This window comes from Mycteria americana, chromosome 5 (assembly GCF_035582795.1).
Source record: "Mycteria americana isolate JAX WOST 10 ecotype Jacksonville Zoo and Gardens chromosome 5, USCA_MyAme_1.0, whole genome shotgun sequence".
Taxonomy (NCBI): domain Eukaryota; kingdom Metazoa; phylum Chordata; class Aves; order Ciconiiformes; family Ciconiidae; genus Mycteria; species Mycteria americana.
Genome location: NC_134369.1, coordinates 63,017,490 through 63,043,318, shown reverse-complemented (window position 1 = coordinate 63,043,318; position 25,829 = coordinate 63,017,490). Strand labels below are relative to the sequence as shown.

Sequence of the window (25,829 nt, the reverse complement as noted above, 5' to 3'; positions counted from 1 at the left end):
GCAAATAAAAAACCCCAAATCTTCTTAGTAAGTGTAAGTGTAGGTGTCCACTCTAAACTCCTGAACTATTACATCATGCACAACCTCTTCTTGAATTACCTGAAATTGGGCCAAGAGGACACCAGCTATCCAGGAGGCTATCATAAGACTGATCCTTCAGCTCTCCAGTTTTACACAATTTACTTTTTTCTCATCTTTTTTTTCCTTGATATCAGATATACAAGCTAAAAAACTATCGGCCTTTCTTATCCAGATGGTTGCTTACTCTGAAAAGCTTTTTTTTTTTTTCCCCCCGTACTTTTTGAACACAGGCCCTACATTGCTCACGCCAAAGGTACGATGCGCTGGAATAATGGGCAAGGCCATGCTCTGCCAATCACAGTTATTCAGGAGTTTTACTTATTTCCCCTGTCAACATACCACATTAAGCTTGAAGCCCTTTGTGATGCAGAGTTTTCATTAATTGCTACAGTAATGTTTGCAACAAAGCCCCACAAATTTTCAAGTCCAGTCCTCATTATATAACAGTATTTGCTTAAAGTTATCCTACTATAAGACAAAAGTTATGTAACAAGGGACAGCAGTCCCACCACAACCAGTGTATCTGAGGGACCTATAGAATTAGCAAATAATACTGGAGGTCTCTTAAAAAATGTTAAAAATATGTTAACAGTTAATAATTTAACACCACTTTGTTTATCCTAACAAAAGGAAAACTCCTTTCGTCTGAAAGCTAGCAGTCTGCCTGTTTCCAACTCCCTCTTCTGAGCAAAGATAATACTGGATGTGGCACTCCTAGAGGCTCCACCAAGAACCATCTCTCCATAGTCTCAACTGTGGCAGCTAACAAGCTACTTAAAGAGTCCATCCTTCCCAGGCATAGGTACTTGGCCTTATTAACATATGAATGATTATCTGAAGTCCATTCTTCACAAGAATGCACACCTGGCTTTGTTAACATTATAATGATTTTCCACACCTCTTTCCTTTCTTTGAAACCGTATATAAATGGGGTGTCTGCAACCACTTGAGAAGAGAGGAGCAGAGGGGGAAATGCTGCCCGAATGTTTGCTCACTGTGATCATAGTTAATAAAACTTCTGTCTGATCTGTCTTAAATTGTACTTGGAGTCCCAATATTCTCCGACAATTTTAAATACTACCATCTCTCCTCCCTCAAAGAAACAAAAACTAAAAATTCAGTTTATTTAAAGAAAATATAGCTCTCTATATATTGATAGATACATAATAATACAGTAGGCTTATCCAAGACCTTAACATTTGTAGAAAATAAGGAAAGTTAAGTCCTTCTGCTTATAAAAATGATTATCCATTTCATCTTACCTCTCTGACCTTCTTGATATGAATACAATTTGATCGACCCCACTCAAGCTCTTCCTGGAAAAGACAGTGAAAAATGCAAATGCAAAAATTGTTAGAAACTTGGTTCTTCTGTTGCTAGTAAGCTTTCCCTCATATTCTTCTGTGTAGGCACAAATAACAGTTATATACAGCGATGGAAGAATTTAATCTCATTTCACAGCTTTCTTTGCATCCATATCAATCGAGTATTATAACATGTGTGAAAATATAGAGACAATTATATATTTGACTAATAAGCTATACTTTGGTTACCACCAGTACACCTGTGGGTCATCTAAATTTTTCATATAAACCCACAAGTCCAACTCCTCTGTGTTGCTACTACAGGATCTACTTTAAGATGGACACTTCTTCCAAAAAACCAGAACTTCTTTATCCAGATGCATAACTATCAGACAGATTCTGGCCATCTTGGCTACCCGTTATAACTCAGTGTATGTTACGCACTGGTGTTCATAAAGCATATTATGCTCTGAAAGAAGCACAGAAATAAAAAAGGTTTTATCTTATACACACAAAAGAGACTGGAGACAGTTATTGTGTGCATACTACTCTTTCTTGGGACTGATGCACATAAAGATCTTCCATCTTTCAGGTTTGTTTCTTGGGGGAGGGGGGGGATATTTGTGTGTTTCTTTAAAAAAAATGAAGAGACACTTGTGCATATTAAAAATATTTCTTTCAACTACAGCTCAATTTCCCTTTTCAGCTTTGATTTCAAACCCTCTGGCTACTGTTGATCCATCTGTGAAAGGGACTACATAAGGGATTGACTTCAAATACTCAGCACTGGATTCAAAGACTCATGTTCTCTCAAAGCCTATGCTTCTATTTACTTATGAAAAACTGTAACTATTATAAAGGAGGATTGCTAGCAAAAATTCCGTACTAAGAATATAAAATACTCCAGCACTAAAGTCACCAACCTCAAATAGAACAGAAGAAATAAAGTTTAACTAACCTTGGGATGTCTCAGCTCCCCTTTTTGTCTGCAGGCCTGCCACGCCTAAGGAAGAAGTGGTGTACTATTCAGGCACAAACTGTAGTGCTTTATTAATAATTATTAAAAATATTAATGTGACATTTAAAACTATGAAGTTTTTTCCATACCTATACTGAAGATAATTTTTTAACATAAATTTAAAAATCAGCGATGCTCTTGGACTAACACAGACTACAAATATTTAAGCACAACAGATTGTAAGAAAACCTGAATCAAAGTAATTTAGGTTGGAGGAGACTTCTTCAGATCAATTCTTCCAACATCCCACACAGTAGGGCTAACTTAGATCAGGTTTTTGAGGATCTTGTCTATAAAACCCCGAGTAACTTTGACTGACTTCATGGCTGAACCTGCTCTGAGCAGGAGACTGGACTACAGACCTCCTGAGGTCCTTTCCAGCCTTAATTATTTAATGATTCTAGTCTAATATGATGCTTGCCTGGTGGGTTCCTAAGCAGATATAAATACTTCTCACTCTTATGAACAGGTTGAGGGTGGGCAAGACTCTGGGTCTTTCTTTGCTTGTATATGAGCACACGAAGTGGTGTGGCTGCAAAATGTAATTCTAAGAATGCATTACTGGAGAGCTGAAAGTGTGGCAGGGTTACAAATGTTGTACCACAACACAATAAAGAACAAGAATTGCTGTAGGAAGACAACTGTTCTGCCTTCAAGTCAGCTTAGAGGTTATGGCATGCAATGCCGCATCTACAGACTGAAAAGGAGTTTAAGGACTATTGGATGAACTGGAATTACATATACTGCCTCAAACTTGCCATCATCTCCTGCAACTAAATTGGAAACACAGCATTTAGGTCACTGAATTTCTGGACGTAGCTTAGAGATTCTGGATCTTGGTGCATTCCAAAAGCAGACTGAACGTGTTACGTTCCAAGGCTTTAAAGGAGTAAGTCCTGATTTGTGTTGGGAGAGGTACAATAGCCGTCTGATAACACAGCAACATACAACAGGCTATCAACCTAGTTTTCTGAGAGGAGATGGATTGAGTATTAAAGCACATGCAAACATTCATAAATAAATAGAACAACTTGGATGCTTTGATTTGATGCTGTAATAAAGCAGGCTACTTTCAGAGTGCTTTCAGAGTACTTTCTTTACTTTTGTCCCAAAGCAAGGAGGAAGTGAACTGACTGATTCAGATACAATTCTGACACAGATGCCTCCCAGAAAACAGGGCTGGAAGAGAAATTAGCATACCTAGGATATTAATGAAAATAATTTCATTATTAGGCAGCAAATCTATGACAGGTGCCTGCAGAAACCATTTCTTCTCGTTTGACAGCAAGCCACCTCACATCAAATTTTCCAGCTTACTGTGGACACTGGCTATTAGCATAGTTGAATAGCCAGACTGCACTTCTCTACCTTGACTGAGGCTGTCTGATGTACTGACTTTAAATAATGCTTTTGACATCCACCACTTCCATACTCAAGCCTTATAATATGTCAGAAAAAGAAACTCCACTTATCTGATATTATCTTTTCTTTTAAAAACTCTCTCTTTTAAAAATCATATCACTTAAACCAGGCTGATTAGCCTTTTCTTCCCTGGATTCTCCTCTTTTTACTACCAAAGCTTTTGACCTTTTCCAATTCACTGAAACCTTTGCCTAAGCAAGGGCTTAAAAAAAGACATGCTAATGACTCACAGAACTTCAGCCTACCCTGGAAGAAATCTAATCTGAACCTGGGAGTTTGAAAACAAGTTCCTTCCCTGTTCTGTTCTGATACTCAACCATTCAAAACATAAAGCTTTCACATCACTCACATAGAGATACTGCACAGGAAGCTCTGTTTGAATGTTTGTGTTTATTCTCCAGGACAACATACTGGTTTCTAGAAATATCACCTTCAGATTAACAGGACACAAGGGAAATATAGTATACAATGGGATAAAGGGAATTCAGAAAAGATGATGCTTGAGCCCCAAGGATCAGTGGGTACATGTGGCATATGTGCCTGTGTGTGCTTCATAAAATTCTGACACCAGAGTACAGAAAAACAAGTCAGCTTTCACCAAAGTGAAAAAAGGCCAACATACACAAAACGGAATAAATTAAATCTGCAGCAGAAGATTTTGGAGTCTCCAGAAGATTACAGAACATGTCAGACCATCCATAATGGAAAACATTGGATTTTGAATAGTAAGCTCCTCTAGCAGAAGCCTTTCCCAGCTGAACCAGCTGCGCTTGTAACTGCAGGGATCGGCCTCTGTCCATGGTACTGCGCTACCGAACAGCCAAGTGTACCGAAAAATCACATTTGGACAGAATAAAGTATTACGAAGTCAAAGCTATGAAGTCTGGAGAAAGGACACCAAATTCATTCTGTGCTAGGATATACCAGCCCAAACTGCCCTCAGTTAAAAGGGAGCTACCAACATCACCACGTCTCTGGCATTTTATTTTTGGTTATTACAATAGAGAGATAAATGCCACAGAAAAGATGTAAATTTTTCAGCTAAAGTGAATTTATGATAAACCAGAATTTCCTCTGATCATCAGTGAATTGCCTACACAAAAGCACAGTAGCAGGAAAGCTACAGTCATTTTGGAAAAGATGGAGAGTCATTAGGTTATTAACATTCATGGCCTGAAACAAAACACCTCAGTCCTGCTTTAAGATGATACTGACATTCATTTACAAACACTGGAAGCCTAGCTAGATAATAAGCTGACCTGAAGCAAAACAGTACAGGTAAGAGAAAAGAGGCAACCTGCTATAACTTGCAGTGTAACTTCTTAGCTACCAGACCGAAGCGCAGACCGAAGCAAGTTCACACCGCAACAGTTTGGTGATTTTGTATCAATCAGTATTTGCAACAACAAAAGCTTACTTATCTAGATAAACTAATAAATGCTTTATGTTATTTCTTTTTAAAAAATTAATCATATTTTTTGAATTAAAATAGCATTTAAACAGCATTTAAACACTTCCAAGGTTGATGAAAAACATTTTGCCCGAAAAACTGGTATTTTTCTAAAAAATTTTGGTTTATTAGGAAGCAGAACTCAGTATGATCAAAGACATTCCTGAACCACTGAAGGCTTTATGTTCTGGCTATCTGTAATTTGGAAGACACAGGCCTGCAGCAAATACAAAATTTCTTGCTGCCCATGCCAGGGCTTTTATCATTCCATCCTAAAAAGGCTCAGAGACAATTTTGGAAAGAAGTCTTGAAGCAGCACAGATGTAGACAAAGTATTAACACACAGGAAAATAAACCAAACACACCTTCCAGAGAAGCGTGAGAAGGCACAGCACCAGTAACTATTATGGTTCAGAAGGCTTCAGTCTCATAACAAGATTTGTAACAGCTGCAGTGGGATCCTCAGTAGCACACAGAGCAGATATGCTACATTAGAAACTTGTTCAGCACCTCAAGTTATTAATTCCAGAAATTTAATTCTGCTTACTGGCTAACCACCATTTGTTCTGTTGGAGGCAATGAGACATCAATTTTATAGTAGCTGGAGTGACACAGGTAAACCTTCCAAGATTGGAAAGAATCTGCCTCCCCATGTAAAACAGCTCCTTTATTGAAAGGATCACAGCAGGTCAAGAGAACCCAAGCCTCTGGTTCTCATCTTGTTCAAAATCTGCTCCTATTTCTAGCAAGCAGAAGACTGAGATACACAGCATGCTCTCACTCTCTTTCTCCACCCTTTGTGCTGTTTTCCATCTGCTTAGTAGAACAAATACCTCAAAAGCCATAGGAGACTGAAAAGTACGGAATATACACAGAAACTGAGCCTTGCAACCCATTTTTACCCATCTCTAGCCACCTTACTTCGGTGCAAACTTGTGCAGCTCCTTCACAGTGGTAAAAATTAACTCATCAGAACTAGTAGTGTTACGCAGTAGGACACAGCCTTCAAAAAGTATTGCTAAGTAGCTAGAGGTCATGTGAAGTTTTTAACTACTTCAAAGCACAAATGCTGCACTGATCCTACCTTAGTCTATCAGATTTCACTGGAAGATAAGCTGGGAAAAAGACTTACCTTAAATGCATTCACAATTGCAATACAGTCACTCTTACTATTCCCAGCAAAAAACAGTTTGTTCCTGGCAATACAAACAAAAAGAATTATGAACAGTTTTGGTTTTTTTTTTCAATTATTGAATGTATTCTACAGCTCAGAATGCTACACTATTAACACCTTCCAGGACTTTAATAAACAAGGTAATACATTTACTGTAATTATTTGTTCTTATTCACATTTCCTTGCTGAAGCTAAACTGTGTGGGCAGGATAGCAAGGATTATTTTTTTTATTTTAAAAAAAAACAAAATATTTTAACAGACACTGCCACATGTTCACATCAGAAAGGCAAAGCTGAAGAATCAGGTCTTGTACTCAGAAAAGGATGAGTTAGCTCTGTGATACTAATTAGTTCACATAGAAATACATTTCAGTATCTCAGCTGCCCTGGAAAAGCTCCTTTTCGTACTGCTTGGCACTTTGACAGAAGATTAGACTCATGTCATGAAAAACTATATTTAGTGGTCAACTTAGCCCTCTGCCCCCAAATGTAGTCAGAAAGTTGTAAAACATCTAGGGTAATACCTGTATCCATCGATATGCTGTTTGAAAGGTACTGCAAAAAAATTCCGCAAGGAGAGTGCTGCAGCTACAACAAAAACAAATCAAAATTAAAACCTGCAAATCACTTGGTTTTAGAGACATGTTTTCACACGTTCTTCTTCCAGTTACCTATAATAAGGCATTCTTCTAAGCACCCAAAGACGTGCCCAAGGACTATCAGTTTTCCAAGATGCAGATCCACTGGCAACTGTGCCAATACCCTTCCTAAGAAAGTCAGCTCACCATCATGTGGATCTTCTTCTGTTTGCACACAAGTTGTAAGTGCTCCCAGCTAGAGAAATTAAAATGTATTGACTTGTAAAAGTTGATGAAGTAAAGGTAAGACCAGTTTGTAAGAAAACAAGACAAGAAGCAAGCAGTTATCTCAAAGCAACATCAATTAGTATCAAAACTGTAATTAAGTTGAAGTTCTTAAATCAATTTTAAAAGCCTAGTATTTTGAAACCAAAGCTTCTACTACATATACTACATACAAAAGCAAGCTACAAATGATACAAATACCATTTCTTATGCACTTTGGGGGAAAAAAAAAAAAGTTTAATGCAATGAATGTTCTACCCCGTATCAACTTTGTAATTGAAAAGCAAAATCAGCAACTTCCTTGTACAGGACAGAAGGGGACCTTCAGACTGACCCCTATACATCATAAGGTGTAAGAGTGTGATTTTGCTAACTTATTAATAAACAATTTCATTTACAGAGTTCAAGTTCTCTTCCTTTTTTTCTATTCTTTCTCACCACAGATGTTAGTTCACAAACAGTATCGTTACTCCCTGATGAAATTACAATCCTGTTTTAATGAAGTAACTACAGAAATTATGCTGAAAAGGATGGTAACCAAACAACAGTCAAAGGTGAGAAAAGATTCTCTAGACACAGTTCCTGTTTCAGGTTCCAGTTAAGGCTACTACTACCTTAAATACCAAAAAAACAACTTCTACAGTACATTTTGATTACCTTGATTTTAACAACATTAAGAGAATGCCTACCTCTTTCAGCTGAAGTATGGTACGTTCAATGTCACCTACACTGGGTGGAGAAAGAGCTGTTGCCAGCAAGGCTTTTGGTCCCCCCATATCAAGCTTTTTTATTTTTAAGACTGTAGTTCCCAATGGACAACGCTGAAGGGAAGACAATGTTATTGTTACTTTCCCCCCATGGGAAGTGCAACAAAGTGTTTTATATGAAAAATAAGTTAAAGTTTACAAATTAGTAAAACCTGAAATGAATTTTGTGTAACCTTTAAGGATATTTTTCTTTTGAACAGATTGCTTATTTTTAATCCACATCCATTTTACTGCTATAATGCATCTCCTTCTATGAAGAAAACTATGTGGAATGGTCTTTGTCAATTATTTATCAACTTGAATTCTATTCAGCGTTACAGTTCCTAGTAACTATTCAAATTGTACACCGTCTTCAGGAAAAGTAAAGCAAAACTTCTTTTTATTGTCTCTGTTATGACCACCTACATTAAAAAAAATGCTTAATGTTCCCGAAAAGTCTTACCAGTATCTCAGGTACTGACTTCTCTGGAATAAAGTCTGTCCAGAAGTCCTTGTGTACAAGCCTATAACAATACCCTTTGGAAACACGTCCAGCACGACCTTCACATAAAAGAACAAATCACCAATTTGTAAACTGCCCAAGTTTCAGGCTGTTCAAAACCATTCTACCTACAAGCCTTCTGGGCAGCTGAGCAGCATGTGACAGCTGATGCTGCAGGCTGACCAGTAGTTTGCTCTCCTGCAGCAGACAGGCCCAGTGGAGACATCCTCTCTACCCTTTCCTACATAAGGATTGAATGAAATAATTTTGCTTTCATAGCAGCAGTAACTAACAAAAGAGTTACTTAAGTATTTCACTCAAATACCTCTTCCACATAAGTGCCCTCAAATCAGCATCCACCTTTCTCAGTTGAAAAGACATGATAAATCCTGTACTAAAATACACTTCTTCAAAACCAGGAAAAGGCAAGTCCTACCAAATCTAAATTTAATATGGATAAGGATATCAATGCAAGTTTTAGCATACCCCCAAACTGAAGATTCTGTATGCAGAGTAAATATGCTTTGCATTTGTATTTATTTACATAATGAGTATACTCGGATTTCCTATTTGACTTTATAGCTAGCAAAAATCTTCTATACAAACAACTTTTAAGATACCACGATGAACAGCAAAACATCTTCATGATCTATGATTTATAGAAAACACACTGATTCAGAAAGTCTGTCTTCACAAATCCAAACACCATTCACTTCAACAAACGAAAGGGCACTCCACTCAGTGGGATTCTCCACTGGAGAATTAGGCCATATTTTAAAGTCATATGCATGTCGTCCACACCTGCTACACAAAATGCTGCTTCTACTGGTTGTATATTGGCTGGTTGTCATAACCTACACTGGCCCAGAACCAAATGGAAATAAAGCTGTGTATTGGGTTAGCACGGCCAGGTTTTGGTAGCGGCAGGGCTACAGGGGTGGCTTCTGTGAGAAGCTGCTAGAAGCTTCCCCCATGTCTGATAGAGCTGATGCCAGCTGGCTCCAAGACGGACCCCACTGCTGGCCAAGGCTGAGCCCATCAGCAATGGTGGTAGCACCTCTGTGATAACACATTTAAGAAGGGGAAAAAGTTGCTGCACAACAGCAGCCAGAAGAGAGTGAGAATATGAGAGAAAAACAACTCTGCAGACACCAAGGACAGTGAAGAAGGAGGGGGAGAAGGTTGTCCAGGCACCAGAGCATTCCCCTGCAGCCTGTGGTAAAGACCATGGTGAGGCAGGCTGTCCCCCTGCAGCCCATGGAGGTCCACAGTGGAGCAGATATCCACCTGCAGCCTGTGGAGGGCCCCACGCCGGAGCAGGTGGACGCCTGAAGGAGGCTGTGACCCTGTAGGAAGCCCGTGCTGGAGCAGGCTCCTGGCAGGACCTGTGGACCCGTGGAAAGAGCAGCCCACACTGGAGCAGGTTTGCTGGCACTTGTGACCCCGTGGAGCAGTCTGTTCCTGAAGGACTGCACCCCATGGAAAGGACCCACACTGGAGCAGTTCGTGAAGAACTGCAGCCTGTGGGAAGGTCTCACATTGGAGAAGTTCACGGAGGACTGTCTCCCGTGGGAGGGACCCCACGTTGAAGCACAGGAAGAGCGTGAAGAGAAAGGAGCAGCAGAGACAGTGTGTGATGAACTGACTGCACCCCTGTTCCCTGTCCCCCTGTGCTGCTCGGGGGGGAGGAGATACAGAAATCAGGAGTGAAGTTGAGCCCGGGAAGAAGGGAGGGGTGGGGGGAAGGTGTTTTAAGATTTAGGGTTTATTTCTTATTACCCTACTCTGATTTGATTGGCAATAAATTAAATTAATTTCCCCAAGTCTAGTCTGTTTTGACTGTGATGGTAATTGCTGAGCGATCTCCTTTGTCCTCATCTCGTAATTTTTGTCGTAATTTTTCTCCCCCATCCAGCTGAGGAGGGTGAGTGATAGAGTGGCTTGGTGGGCACCTGGTGTCCAGCCAAGGTCAACCCACCACAAGCTGTAATTGTGAAATCCTCATAATATTTAAAAATGAGGATTTTTTTAATATCTAAAGATGTCGCTGTTATTAATTTATTTAGTACTCTTTTTGACTGAAAAAAAATATTTTGATATTTAAGAGTATTGTCTTACTAGAAGAGCTGATATGATATCTTATTTAACCTTCTGCTACAAACACTGGTCTACACTAGAGACGCTGCTGTGGATATTTCAACTGATTTAAGAGTGACAGACATGCAAGTTTCTTTTACTGATGAAACTCACAAGTAGTTAATAAACACCTAGCAGTACCTATCTCCCCTTTTTAAAAATGGCCCATGGTAGAAAAATTACTATTAAATAACAAAGAAACCTAATAAGTTTTATGGCCCATAAATTTTAGTATTTTTCAATAAAATACAAAACATTCCTCTGGAAAAATACTTGAACAAAATAAAACATTCAGGCATAGTTGTTTAATCACATTTTAATATCCTGACATGGTAAGGAATTACGTTTTTGTATAAAGTATTCATGGCAAAAAATAATCCATGCTTTTTACTGTTAATAATATGAAAAGCAACAAAGAATTCTCCATGAAGGTTAGCTTCTAAAATTCCTCTCCATTACCTATTGTCATCTTACCTTTTCTTTGATTACAGTTTGTTTTAGATGCCCAACAAAGTCTCAAACTTTGGTAATTAGTTTCCTCATCACAAACCAAAGTTCTAGTTAAGCAGAAATCTATAACTGCAATTAAGAAAAAAAAAAAAATCTAGGATTATGACAAAACAACTTATCCTCATGGCAGTGGAAAAAATACTGGTTGATTTTGTGTCATCAGAAAAGGAAAGTTTCAACTATTCGAAAACCAATAAAGAGAACACTAGATTTATAAACAACCAGACCCCGGATACTCTGAATACTAACAGAACTGCAAAGAGATTTTAACATAAAATATAATAAACAGTTAATGCAGATGACAAGCATTAAGAAGCAATCATTTCTGTATTTAGACATTCTATATCAGAATTTGCTTAGTCTGATCTAATTATTTCAAAATAGTCAGAATGTGAATAAAAAGCTTAAGGTATATGAGACATGAGGTCTGATTCTGCTTGTTAGTGCATTTAAACACACACCCCCTCCCCCCATAAAGATTAAAACCAACACCCCACTGAGTAGCTCTACTATTTGTTCATATATTCAGATTTAAAACTGTTCTCTGTTGTGAAAGAAAGAATTCAACAACTGTGAAAATTAAACTCCAACAGCAATGCTTTGTAAAAAGGTGACACGTTGCGGAGATTTAGACTAGCACAAGTAAGGAAAACATCGCAAATAGAGTGTATATACAAGCATATATTACAAGATTTAGATGACTTACCATACTTAACATCAGGAACTGTTACAGAGCTCTCAGCTATGTTTGTAGACAGAATAACCTGAGTTTTGAAGCAAAAAATGAGCGACAAATGCATGAAGAAAAAACTATGCACATTAATGTTTCTACATGAAAAATCCAACTTCCTTTGAAGAAATACAAAGGTAATGGCAACATAGTATTTCTGCTCAGCATATTAAAAAGAGCAATACAACACAAGAAAACTTGTATTTTCTTGTCCTAAGATCAGAAAAGCATAATAAAGTGGTATAGCATATGACAGTATAGAGGAAGAACAAAGTATTTCCTTATGCCTTTGTCATAAGAAAACATCACACTATTAGCAGTGATAAAGAAAACCAAGACACTAACCAAAATGCGGGGTACAAGGCAGGTGAGACAGCCCCATACTGGGGGACTACTTTGCTATGCAGTGCCCCCAGCAGCATACTACTGTCATGCACATGGAAGAATCGACATGCACAAACTATTCTGAAGGATAAACACAGTGACACACAATAATTTAAGGGTAACTTCCTGTTATTGCACTTCTCTTGAGATCTAAACACCAGTTAAAACAACAGCTTGGTAAAAAAGGCAATCAGTTTACATCTTGAAAAAACAAAACTGCTTTGCCCCCACAATGGTTTGAGTTGGTACAACTAATATTAGACATGATTATTTGCTATTATTACTCTAGCAAAACATTTCAAACACTTTAAAAAGTAATGATTCCACAATATTTACCTTTCTGTATCCAGGAACTGTTGTCAAAAATACATTACTTTGTTCCTCTAATGTCACACGTGAGTGAAGTGGGTACACTTGCCACCTAAAGAAAATGTATTAGTGAAATATTTACTGATGCAAGAATATAAAAATTAGTTACACCTCTGTGCTAAATCATATTATGTACTTAGAACTCATACAGCTGAAGGATTCGTGTTCAAGTTTAACTGAACTGAAACAAATGTGGTCTAACTTACCTTCTGTTAAACATATTTGAGAGACATGAGTGCATGTAGCTTATTTCACTCAAACCTAGGGAAAAAGTAATCAAGAGTTTGTTTTCTTTTTAGTGATCACTAACAATTCTAAAACCAATTCTCATGTCTACTTAAATTGTTAATTGACTTTCATTATTACCTCCTTTTCACTGTATAACAGCAGAAGACTTAAACAGTAAATGTAATAACGAGTCACTGAAACACCGTGAGTCAATTTCTCAAGAGTCATTTTGCATAATTTTACACTTACTAAAGTGGCAATATTAGATATAAAGGCCATCTGCCAGTGTCCCATTATTAGCCCTTGTTTCAGTTCCTTACAACTGACAACGCCCACCACATGCTGAATGTCTGGTTTAGGATAAATTTGGATATTTCAGTCAAAGCAAGCTATTTCTGAGAGCAAGGCCAAGGGAAGAAGCTATTTCTGCCTTAGCCATCTTACATTTGGCAGTTCCAGTGCCCATTATCTAGGGCATGGATTTCATGTCTGCCAGGGGAAGTCTTATGACTAAGGGATTTTTGCTGTCTTCCTGCACACCTCCACAGGCATAAACCTTTCTGAGAAGCCTACCTTACTTCTTACTGAGACTTCAATTCCAAAAGCCCCATTTTCAAAAATCTGTCCAACACTGGACTTCCCTGCTTGGATATTAATAATGAAATTATTCTGTAACTGCAGTACAGAATTGCTGCAATTTTCAGTGAGGCTAAATGCAGTTTGAGCACCTGGATGTGAAAGTTCTTGCACTCTTTAGATGACTGTTACTTAACTTCAGAAGTGAGAAGGAAGGAAGACAAATGTAAGTGGAGGAAGAAAGATATTTTCAGAAGAGATAAGAGAGAAGAATAACTTAAATCAGAAACGAGAGGAAAGAAGGATATGTGATGGACTGGAAATCATGATTGAGCTAAGGTAAGCAAGGAAAAAAGGCCAGAAAACAAGAAACTAGGACAAACAAAGCAGAAACAGATTCAACAAGAAACCAACATGGTGATAATACAAGGTTGGCTGGGAAAAGAAATTGCACTAGAACATGAGGACTAGTCAACTACTGGAGTCAGAAAGACTGAAACTGGAAAATGAGGGGAAGTGACTATACGTAACAGAGATAAAAGAAGTCAGGGTTGGGGGAAGAACAGGTGAGTTGGAGCAGGAAAAAAAAATGGTGGTGGTGGGGCAATCAGAGGTAAGTTTAAAAGTTTCAGAGATGTCCTTTGTGTGAGACTACTACAGGGGAAAGCAATGTCATTAGAACCTAAAAAAGACAGCCAGAAAGCCTAATTTACATCACAGCTCAAATGAAGTAAGAGTACTTGAGAATACAAATAACTGGCCAAATAACAAACTAATGACTAACACAATAACGAAGCAATTAACAAAGCTCTAAGCAAAACACCTTCAGCACTGTAGAGAAAAAGAGGTACACTGGGAAATATAAAAACAGTACCACTTTTTAAGACTATTATAATATAGAAAAAATGTGTCTGTTCATGAACATGTAATTAAAGATATAGAGAAAACACAAGAACACTATGATATGGTCTGTTTGGACACAGCCTGCCAGACCTACTCGATCCCACTAGGTACTGCTTGACTATCTCGCTGTCTAATGCTTCCTACTTGCCATACTGCCTGGTTACATATCTGAGTAAGACATCAAGGCTTGAATCCAATTTATGTTTAAAAACAATTAGAAGAAGCTTGATCCATGATTGGTAGAAACAGACTCTGCGTAACCAATATTGATAGTAATTATTAATCAGCCTAGGAATTACTGACAAGACACAGCAGGCAGTAATTGCTGCCCAGTTCTGCAAGTGACAAGAGTTGATCATGACACAGAACAAAAGGCTACCACCAGGAGAGAGAGAGCTTGGAATGAAAAAGAAACCAGTTAACAAAACGTGTTTGGCAAACATACCAGGACAATAAGGGGAGTGGGGCATGGAGAAGTGCAAAAGAAAATACAAAAACAGACAAAGATATCGACACCAGTAGAAGAGATAAAAGCTCAGGACAGTAACAGCAGAATCCCTTTGAAAGAAAACCCTAAAGCTTTAAGCTATGCAATTCCTGCCATCAGCAAGCACATACGAAGCACAGAGAAATCAGGCCACCCTATCTTCTGCAAGCTCCTGAAGTGGATGGCAACCTACTGTTGCTTTCATTTAGCCCGTCAGCTAGTCTGGCAGAAGCATGTTATGTACTTGAAGGCGTAGCTCAGTGATAATTCAGTCAACACAGTCTGACCTCTTTTTCCAGTTTGTTCTTTAAGAAGTCTAAAGAATTATACATCAATGTATGTGCTCAAGAAACATTAAGGTTGCCACATCAAGCACTAAAACGAAAAAATGCCAGAATTAAGATTGGTTGTGCAAACTTAATGCAGCCCACTGGGAACATACTTATGCATACATGTTAAAAAAAAAAAAATCACTGTACACTTTAACATGGCACTTTGTATCATTGAGTACCTAGGGGACGGACTAGCTCTGGAATCAAAGGAGAGCTGAGTACTGAAGGATATTTATCTGTAGAGTCAGACTCAGCAACATAAAAAAAAATTAAACATTGAACAAGACAGGTAATTACAACAGGAAGGGAAAACATGGCAGCTGCATGCTCAAGACAGCTGCAGCTGCTCTGTGTAAGCGGATTCTGCCCCATCACTGAGTTCCACAAAGACAGCAGGCAAAAATCACTTAACGGTACTCCTCAGCACAGCACTACTCTTTCTGGTTGCTGATGCCTACTCAGCTTGAAATGTCAATGGGAGTGTTATTTTGAATGTACAAAATGCTATGTAATTGTAAGCACTCAAAAAATCTAGGCATCTCAAATCAGCGTCCTAAATGTGCAGGTTACTTTTACCCAAATCTCTCTCAGCTGCACTCTTGTAAACCGAGGGCTCTCCTCCCCTGTTCTCCAGTTCTGTATAAAGACTTTTTGTGAAGAAAATTTCAAGAGGTATTTGCTAATCCTGTGTTCAAGATCAGTCTTGGAGTATCCAGTTATAAAACAGGCCAAGGTCAAACACTGAACAGTAACAATAAAAAACAAACCTGAGTACCAGCTCATTCAGAAAGCACTATCTACACGGGTTCTCATTAATTTACCAAATGTACTTAAACAAAAAGTTTAATTTTATCAGTTGCAGTTATAAGCCATCAGGGATAGCAGCACAGTAAAAAAAACCTGAAAGACAAAAAAAGATTTGGGAGTTGAAAGTGCTAAAGAGTAATTTCAGCCTGAAATGAAGACTCAGAGAGCCTGAGGAAGTCTGAAAGCACACCAGACAACACCAGTACGAGAGGCCAGAGGCAACACAGATGGTCTCCCTACTTTATTCATGGCAAACTAGAAAGGGTCTTACACTGACACAATGAAGTAATTCCTTCTACCCATTGATTTCATACAGAAGGTAAGTCTAAGAAAGGCAGCTCTAATGCCTTTTAGCTGGTGGGGAGCACCTGCCACTGAAAGCTACTCTGCAAGCGCAGTATATTTTTCTGCTGGTGTGCTGTGTTTCCAGCCCTAGCGCTAGCATGTCTAGTGCTAAGCTCAACACAGCAAGGAAATGACATTCATAAAGACTTTACAGAGAGTTAGAAAGTTGTGGTAGGGATAGACTTCACTGTGCCCAAGGAAACAGCTGCTCCTGACTCCGAGGTGACTCTCCACTAGAACGTGCCCAAGCCTTTTCAAAGTTTTCAACTAGCAAACTTTCACGTCCATGAAGTAAAAGAATACGTGAAAGCACCAGGTAATGGGTTTGTGATGCTGGGGAAACCTAGGCTGCAGCCTAGTTACACAAAAATTATTGTATGCTTTTGTTTTGGTAGTCATTCTTACTTGAACCCCTTAGCTAGATTTTAGAGGCTGTGGAAAATAACTCAGGCCTACTGTTTAAAGACAACTAAAACTACATATAACCAGTTCTCTGATCATTATAGACTATGTTGCCCTGCGTGCTTTAGAGCATTCCTACTACACCAACCAATGTACATGGAAAGAAAAAAGTCAATTTTAACTTTTACTACGAGAATCTAAATAAAATCCAGGGAAGACACTACACTATATGCAGATAAGAAAATGTCTCTAAAAGAATCCTAACAACTTCATACAATATTTAATAACTAATCTAAAAAATTGAGCAACTGAATTTCTGTGTATTAATGGTAGAATTAATTTTATTACTGTAACTTCATTTTTAACACATACAAAGACTTAATTTTTGACTCACAGCTCTTCCAATTATTGCCATATTTAAACAAGTTTGCAAGAAAAATACCCAAATAGACCAATCAGCCTGAGTTAAATATGTGTTTAATAAATCCCTGGAAGAAGTGCCAAAAGAAGTCTTGTTAGATAACAAATAAGGAAAAAGAAAGTTATTAAGACATATAGTCACCTGGTAAAAACACTAGCACACTTCCCCGTTCTGATTTAACACTCAAGTTTTTCTTCTCCCTAACAAAAATATGCAGTTTCATTAGTTTTACAACCTCAGTCTACTTTATTACCCCAAGTTATTTTATTCTGAAAGAACAAGAACAAGCAGAACTGGACATTTTTTGTAACATATATTATTTAAAATTCCTAAAGAAATGGAATTCAGAACACTATTTGCAACTATGCTTTCCGAAAGACACGGTATATAAACATTGGAAGTAGACCACTAGGTTTAGTTTTGTCTTCAAAATTATGTGAAGACAGAAACATTCTTATTTAGCAATGAAATTAATCAAAATTAGGTTACCAAAGATCTTAAAACAAAAAGGCAGTATACTACTGCAGAATTCTATGCAAACTTATTCAGTAATTTTTCAAGCATATGTAATACTCTTGTATTCTAGAAATATCACTAGACACCTTTAACAAAAGCCTAGCGTGTAAAAAAGCTAACCATTATCAAGAACTACAGGTCATGACATTAATTCAAAGAGGTCTCCCTCTAAGTTTATCTGTTATGAGTTAAGAAGCTAAAATCACCTTAATGTAATATAGAACTCGTATTTTTTCGTTGTAATCATTCCTGATGTAAAATTTTTTCAGGCATCTTGAAAGCCTCTACTCTCAATCTATATAATGAATGGAAAGTATAGTTTTTAATGGAAGGTACATTTCAATGGATGTTCGTAATAACCCTTTTGGTATTTGAAAACTGAAATGCTAATGCCTTCATGTTTCCTTATAAAAGGTAGCTTATTAGTAAAAGGTAGTTTAATTTGGCTAGTCTAAACTACAGTAAAACAGCTTAATTGAAAAGATCAAAAGAAATCATCACTAAAAAAGCTCAGAAGTCACTATATATTGTAAAAAATTTGGTGTCAAATTTATTGCATTTATGTACCTCCATCAACACTTATACTTCAGGGGTTCACTTAACTGCTCAGGTGAGCTTAAGTAATACTTTCTTAAAATTTCAAAGTTTACATAATACAAAGTTTGAAGAAAAGTTAAGCTTACGAAATATTTTTTTCAGCATACATTTATAAATGATTAATATATACGGGAACAAAAACCATTCCTAAAGTAAGCATGCACTCGGTGTTAGACCAAAGTTGGACAAGCAACTTTACTACATTTTCAGATACTAAACATCAATTTACAAAATGCAGACAGTAAAACAAATTAATATTTACTGATTTCAAAAGACAGTAAGGCATTAAACAGCCAGTGAAAATTAATGCCTAGTTTGTATTCTTTTTTCATGGCTTAATGTATGGTTTAGTTTACAATACAAAATAGTAGTTCTAGTTATATTCTTCATGTAAATAATATTCAGCTCTGGTCTGCAGCAAAGAATCTAGTTTCCAGATGACATGGCTGGCTTGAATGGTCACATACACTCCAGGGCATGAAGTGTATTTCAAGAACACAGGGCATTCAGTAAGACATACAAGCAATCTTAGTATGACTAACCTGAGTAGAAATCACATGACTATATAAAATAAAAGCAGAGATGCATAGAAAATTAAGTTACCACTAATAACTATAATACATGGGCTGCTGCTGTTCCTTAATTAGTGTCTCATTTCCCCAAAGAACCACTGATTCCAGATCTCAAACTGTATCTTACCTATTGCTCTTCATCTCCAACTCATCAAATGACTGAATCAGAGACACTGCTACATCATACATTTCCCTTACTATCACTGGCTCCTCAATTCTTTGAGAAGGAAGCTGCATGGAGAAGAAAGTATTGAGGTTAACAGAGTATGACAGGCTAAAAGACTGTAGATCACATATGTGTGTCGATTTGTCAAGTGCTTTTCGATTAAAACTGATCCAGCAGAGCTGTACAGAGAAGTAACAATCTGGAGCATTCATTACCTTCTAAATAGACATTTTCCTTCAAGCATCCTACCATTCTAATGCTAAAGAAATACTTATGATACTTACCTACTTAAGATAAGCACTAGCCCACACTCCAATCCCTAGTGTTTGGAGCACATACTCCTTATCCAGAGGTGTTAAGCATGTGAGACTAACCACAACCCATGGGAAAAGGATGACAAGAAGGAGAGGAATTTGTATAAGGCAGGCAGAATCCTTCTCACAGGTGCTATAATGAAGGTCTCTACCCGATTACCAAATCAATTATGTACTACTTTCTCATTTAAATTATCTCTGCATTTAATGGATATTGTTTTCGGTCATACCCTATCAAAGAACTATGGTTCTGTTGTACACAATATAACCGTGATGAATCATATCTACACTGTTTTCTAGTATTTTGTCACAAACTCAGGGCTTTAACACTTGAGAACTTAAACCATCAAGTCTTCAGAGCAAAGACAATAACTTAATCACATTCCAGTTTTAAAAAGAAAATGCTTGATGAACTAGACATGCTCTGGGAATGGTCTATATTATTACACATTTTCCCTTGTAGGGAAATGGCTTTTGATCATTGCTCACCTTTCACTCTCGGGGTTTCTCCTCATTCTAGGGGAAACTCTTTACTAGACTAACTGCTATCTCTAACTTCTCTAGAACTGCATTACAGTATAATCTGCCCTCCACATACTTCACATGATTAGAAATCCTACGGTCAAACTGCGCTTCTCCCCCTCACATTATGCCTTTGAAGTTCTTTCCTCTTCCCTCCCGCCACCCTCAAGTGAAATATTTTATTTACTTTTATGCTGAAATATAACAGTAAACCATGCAAGATTTCCCCAAGAAAAACAGGTTCAAGTGATCAGCCTCTACATTCTTTCTCTGCGGGTTGTATGCCTATGCTTTAAGAAATCACATATTTTCTCACTAGCTAACAAACCTCCATTTTTACATTTATGCTCAACCAAGTATTTCTCCTAGCCTATCGGTTGTCTTTACCTGCTGCTTGATACGCTACAATAGTATTTTAACATTCAAATACATCTTTATTTAGGCTTGGGCTTCTCATTTTTACTTTTAAGGAATGGCACTATAATTGAAGTGACAGTGAAAACAGAGCATTTGTGCTTTAAGCGTAACACTCCATAAGAACTGGACTGCATGGTAACAATAAAAATGCAGTAGTCAGTAGTAATTGGTAAATACGTGCAGATAAATACCAACATAAGATAAGATGCAGCTGTAGCCATAGCCAGGGACATTTAACAAGGTTATAAAGTGTAAGGAAAAAGCCTCTCCTGGCAAGAAATTAAAAATGGAAGCTGAACGGCCAAGAGTAATACTTAAAGGTTCCTACACACAAAACTAAGATATTCCAGGTTCCCCTGTAAAAGAAGCAGAAGGTGTTTACCAGTTGTCCACATTTCACAGGGCTTTGATTTTAATCAAGCACAAAATTATGATTACACATTTATTCCAATTCAGTTATCATATAGGCAAAAGAAGAGTCTGCCAAAGTTTTCAATGAGCAAAAAAGCAATTGAAAGATATACTGATAAAGTTGGAATGCATCATATGTGTACTGCTAAGACTAGAATTCATCTAATGTGTCCTTCAGTTGTCTGAAGTGAGCTAAAATCCAGTAAGACAATGTAAACCTATGCATCCAAGTTTTGAAATTTTGGATACAAGCAGATGGTGTATTGGCTGAAAATAAAGAACCACCTGGACCAGCTACTTTGGTCATAAGAAAATAGCTATCTTCCAATGTAATGCTGCTGAATGAAAGGCAAGCATGACTCTAGGAGGAATCAGGAAAGGTTATTCTAAGAGTGCGATGTGTTAGTGACACTGTACAGAACTGCCCCTCACTCTGAAGTGACTCAAGTCTTGTCAAAGTTTTCAGCCAGCATACCTGTCAGCCCTTGAAGTAAAAGAACTCTTGAAACCAACGGGTGCTCAGTTTGTGATGCCCAGGAAACTGATAGGGACTAACAATACATCTGCAATTCTTACCAGGTTTTATGGGGATCAGCCAAAACTTGAACAGATGCAAATTATGACTACTTCAGTGACCAGAATAATGAAGAGACTGTCTTGTAAAAGGAGAATAGCAAAGACTTACCTTATCTAACAAAGCAAAATGAAAGCCAGAAAGAGGTATTACTGCTACCTATAAACCTATCCAAGAGTAAATAAGAATGTGGGAAGGAAAAGAGTTCTTTTAAGCTTAAAAAAAATAAAACCAAACACACACCAAAACAAAACCAAAAAAACCCACTTTCAGCGTTGGCTCTAATCTGTCACAATCTCCCAAGGTGTTCTTGGGAGAAAAGGCAGTAGGAAGCAGCAGTGTCCATTCACTTGCTCCTTCCCCAGCTCTAGCACTGGGACTGCATATCCACATCAAGTTCAAGGTTCAGTGCCAAGACTGTTTTAACCTGATCCAAAATCTTTCGCCTGCAACCATACACATTTGACCTAGTAGAGATGTTTCAGAGAGCTAAAACCACAGAAAACTCAACTATCTGAACTATTAAAATTAAGTTATCTTCCTACCAGTTTCCCTTTCTGAAGCAGCTCACGATGCAATCACGAAAGCACCACTGCTAACATTAATTTGGCAACAGTGATTTAGATCAGCTTTTGCTACTGCAACCTCAGTCCTTGGCCTTCCAACTCTTACCAGAACAGCCAACCTGTAACACTGCATCATGTCAACCCTAGGTCACCTTGGTGTCTCTCTGCAGAAAGACTCCTTTCTGAAAATCCTGAGAAAATTATCCTACTTCGTTGTGGTAGAGGATGGATTGGAGGATCAAAAGCAGCCATCTCTAAGAACTTGACAATATTCTTTCCACTCCTTTGACCCCCTAAATCAACTAGCCAGGTAGACTTTTCAGGTGTACAACTCTGTCAGTCCCAGAACTTCTTAACTGCTATTTACATCCACTATAGTCATGGCTTTTCCAATGAAGTTTGATTAGTCCATGAGAAACCACAGAAAACATTCTAGTTGTTTTGAGTAGTAGTACTTTCCCCCCCCATATATGTGATAACCTAAGGAACTGATCTTTTCTGGGCTGCTCAAACATAAGATTTTTGTTTTTACATTACCCCTGCTTAAGTAACTGTCAAATTTGTCTTTTCAATTTTGTTACCGATTGTACCTTTAGTATTCTGTAACATGACAAGGCTGCCACATCACTCCTAATAAAAGGTAACGATGTGACAAACAGCAAGTCCAAAAGCCCAGTCAGAGCTGACTGAAATAATACAACACAATTGGAAAAGCTTTTGAAAGCAGTTCACTACCTTTCATCTGGACTCTGACTTCAGTTCCAGGGACATGAAGGAGTTTTTACATTTGCAAGCCAAAAATGGGACTCTTTTTTGCCTTAGATGGAAGAGAGACATGGGATTTCAGAGACCTACTGCCAAAGACTAACATCTAGACCCCCTAGTTGCTTCCATTTTTAAAATCTGCTCACAGAATTAACTATACAGTTAATTTGCATTTGATATCTCCAATAGTATACTATAGCAATAGGTACGCCTTTACATAATGAGCTTTAAATTTGCCTACAGATACAGTCTTACTGCACTTTTCACCAAACCTGTTTCACTGATTCCTTGGAGCTTAGAGGTTGCTGATATGACAAAATAACAATCCAGTTAAATATCCAGAACAATGTGCTTACAAAGGCCATTATGCCAAAAGAAAAAGAAACTACCTTTTATAAACGTATACTCAAAAATTAAACAGTAGCACCTATAAATGACACATATCTGGGCAAGGGTAGCTGGTGCTACACTGAAGAGCATTTCTCCCTCCCTTCCCTCTTATTTTTATTCTTTCCTACAAATGAAGCAATTCAAGTGGAAAGCTTTATCTTTGATTCAGCTAGATGTCTATCTAGCCATAGCAAAGGTTTACGGCAAACAGCTATAAAGAAGAAAAATAAGGACTGGCATTTCTATTTATCTTCCAAATCACAACTGATATCAGTGAATTCCCAAATTATCCAAGTCAGAACTGCTCAAAGAAAATTTTTATTTTCAAGCATAGTTTTAAAACATTATCACCCACAGAGATGAGTGACATATTCAAGCGAAGAGCTCTGCAGGATTCATAAAAGAATTCTAAATTTATACAGTAACATCCAATTATTTTAAGATTTTTTGAGAAGGGACAAAAGTTCATACCTCACAACGAACGAGACAGTTACAAAGGACTAAAGTGATTCTAGTCAAGATGCTTTAAGGAATGAGTTACAATTTATATCATCTGATTTTATAGTTATTAATTTTAAAATCAAGATGAAACTTGGAAAAATTCTGTTTATCTAAAAAGCAAAGACTGTTTATTTTTTAAACTTCTGTATTCTTTTATGTGAATTTTACAGGCTTTTATAGACAAAAAAAAAAATTAAGAGCTGAAGCATGAAGCCTGTACCTCAGGCAGTTACCTAACTGATTTTGATTTTAGCGTGATGAAAGATGTGCGCCTGCTTCCATATGACAGCGTTAACTCATTAACTGCCTTAACACTCAGGTCATGCTGTCATTTTTATTGGGATGTTACATAAATCTTCTTAGGCATTCTGTGTTTTTAAGTGTTTTTTAAATAAAACTATTCAGAGAAAATCTCCATGCATAGCACCACAAGAAACAAGATGCAAGACCAAACATCAGTGCTAATTCAGTTTAGTCGTCTTCTTTTCATACATATTTAAAAAAAAAAAAAAAAAAAATCAAGAGCACTTATGTGCTTCTATTGTTGCCCTAAGGTACGAATAACTTCTTGGACAACCATACTCTTCTCCTACTGAACAACATAACTACTGAACGATATAGCTAGGACAACACAACATAAAGAGACAGATGAAAACTTAAAAAAAACCCCCAAAGGTAAACGGTTATATACACAGAGAAAATAAAAAATATAAAAAGGCATAAGCACTGAAAGCAGTTCCTTTTGTTCGCGATCTTTGAGGTGAAAGGTGTGGCAGCTGACATTCACCTCAAAGTGCAGTTATGACAAATGCAACTTGACTGAAGTAGACTTCTTACTGAATTTCTTGGTTATCTTTTTGTTGTCACCTATCATAAAAAATCTTTTACAAAAATCATATATTACATAATCTCCTCCATATTATCTATCTGAGCTGCCATACTAATGTATAAAAACTGACGGGCCAACTGCTATATACATTTAGTTTATTTTTTTGGCTGCATTAAAACTTCAGCAGTTGATAGCCTTTTATTTTAGCTTGCCTGTGCTGAGGCATAACCAATGCCTGTGCTGTGTACAGCATAAGCAATTATTTTCTTCTAGGTTTCCCATAAACTACCTGTTTGTTTTATTTCTCTAATTTAGCTTCTGCAGAATTGAGAGATGAAACCTAAAGAATAACAGTATGTTCACATACTGCTACTTTTTAAGTGCATCCCCTGTTTTCTTCATTGTATTAACATTATAACAGTGTTCTGAATTACCAAAATTGACCAATAATTACTCCCATTCCCCAGTTTTTTTTGGAGTGGTTGTCACTATTAAAGCCTGACTGCATTTGTTCTACTTTGCTTTAACCTGTTTATTTTGCCTTGGACCATAATACTGAAAGAGTTCAAACACTCAAGTAAATTCCTACACAGCTGTTTTTCAACTGTAAAACAAACTCTTATTATAAAACCACAGATACCAGATTAATGCAAACGTATATTTCTTCCTTCATTATCTGTTGCCTATGCAGGTACATGCTATACAACGGTATCTCAGGAGCCCTACAAACAAATATACTGTGCGGTTTATAAGCTAAAGATTGACACAGCAAATGAATCTTCAGCCATTACTACCCTCCTTAGGCATTAGAGCAGCAATTCTCCAGTGTAGTCATATAGGCTGTTAAGTGGCCACCAGGGATTTGGTGAATATCTATTATTCTAAACATATTTGCGTTACTCAAAATTATGTATTTGCCATGGTGACCTATGTGGCTACAACAGAAATATGTTCAAAACAACTCCATAACAGCTCTGGGACTATTAAAAAAAAAAAAAAAAGAAAAAAGGAAAAAATAGGAAGCATGTGAGCCTCAGCTGACAGAGAAGCCAACTTGATAATATCAAACTTCTAATCATAAATGCTTCTTTTCTGATGACTCTCTTAATTTCCTAGCTCTTTCTGCCTTTGACACAACAGCAACATGAACCAAACCAGGAGATATTCCCCGCGTTTGTCAGCTGTATTCAGAGACCTATAAATCCTCATGTTACTTCCTGCACACTTTTACATTGTTCATCTTGGATGCAAACTACCGAACAAAATGCCATATACTACTTAAAATTCCCAGCCCTTTACATTCCATTTCTGCTACATGAAAGAAAAACTAGGTTGCCAGTAAGGAGACTCCCGTTTTATCATCATATATTAATTCTTATCTAGAACTGTAATGTAAAATTGGTTATTTGTAATTTTATTACACAGCTTTCAACTGACTATTCAAATTGTTTTCTTACTATGTCTGAAGAAATAAAGTTAATATTTACAATTGAAATTAA

At 37.3% G+C, this 25,829-nt stretch overlaps 1 protein-coding gene across 1 annotated transcript in view; it reads right to left on the bottom strand.

Moving 5' to 3' along the window:
* TDRD9 (tudor domain containing 9) overlaps positions 1-25,829 on the bottom strand; it is a 68,058-nt gene that overhangs the window by 22,744 nt on the left and 19,485 nt on the right. The window contains exons 8-20 of the mRNA XM_075501639.1: positions 19,003-19,106; positions 17,332-17,390; positions 12,896-12,950; positions 12,657-12,741; positions 11,913-11,970; positions 11,171-11,275; positions 8,522-8,619; positions 8,002-8,133; positions 7,121-7,283; positions 6,974-7,037; positions 6,408-6,471; positions 2,344-2,388; positions 1,344-1,397 (exon numbers count right to left, since the gene is read on the bottom strand). Coding sequence (XP_075357754.1) covers positions 1,344-1,397; positions 2,344-2,388; positions 6,408-6,471; positions 6,974-7,037; positions 7,121-7,283; positions 8,002-8,133; positions 8,522-8,619; positions 11,171-11,275; positions 11,913-11,970; positions 12,657-12,741; positions 12,896-12,950; positions 17,332-17,390; positions 19,003-19,106 — 1,086 coding nt within the window. The remainder of the gene's footprint in view (positions 1-1,343; positions 1,398-2,343; positions 2,389-6,407; positions 6,472-6,973; positions 7,038-7,120; positions 7,284-8,001; positions 8,134-8,521; positions 8,620-11,170; positions 11,276-11,912; positions 11,971-12,656; positions 12,742-12,895; positions 12,951-17,331; positions 17,391-19,002; positions 19,107-25,829) is intronic.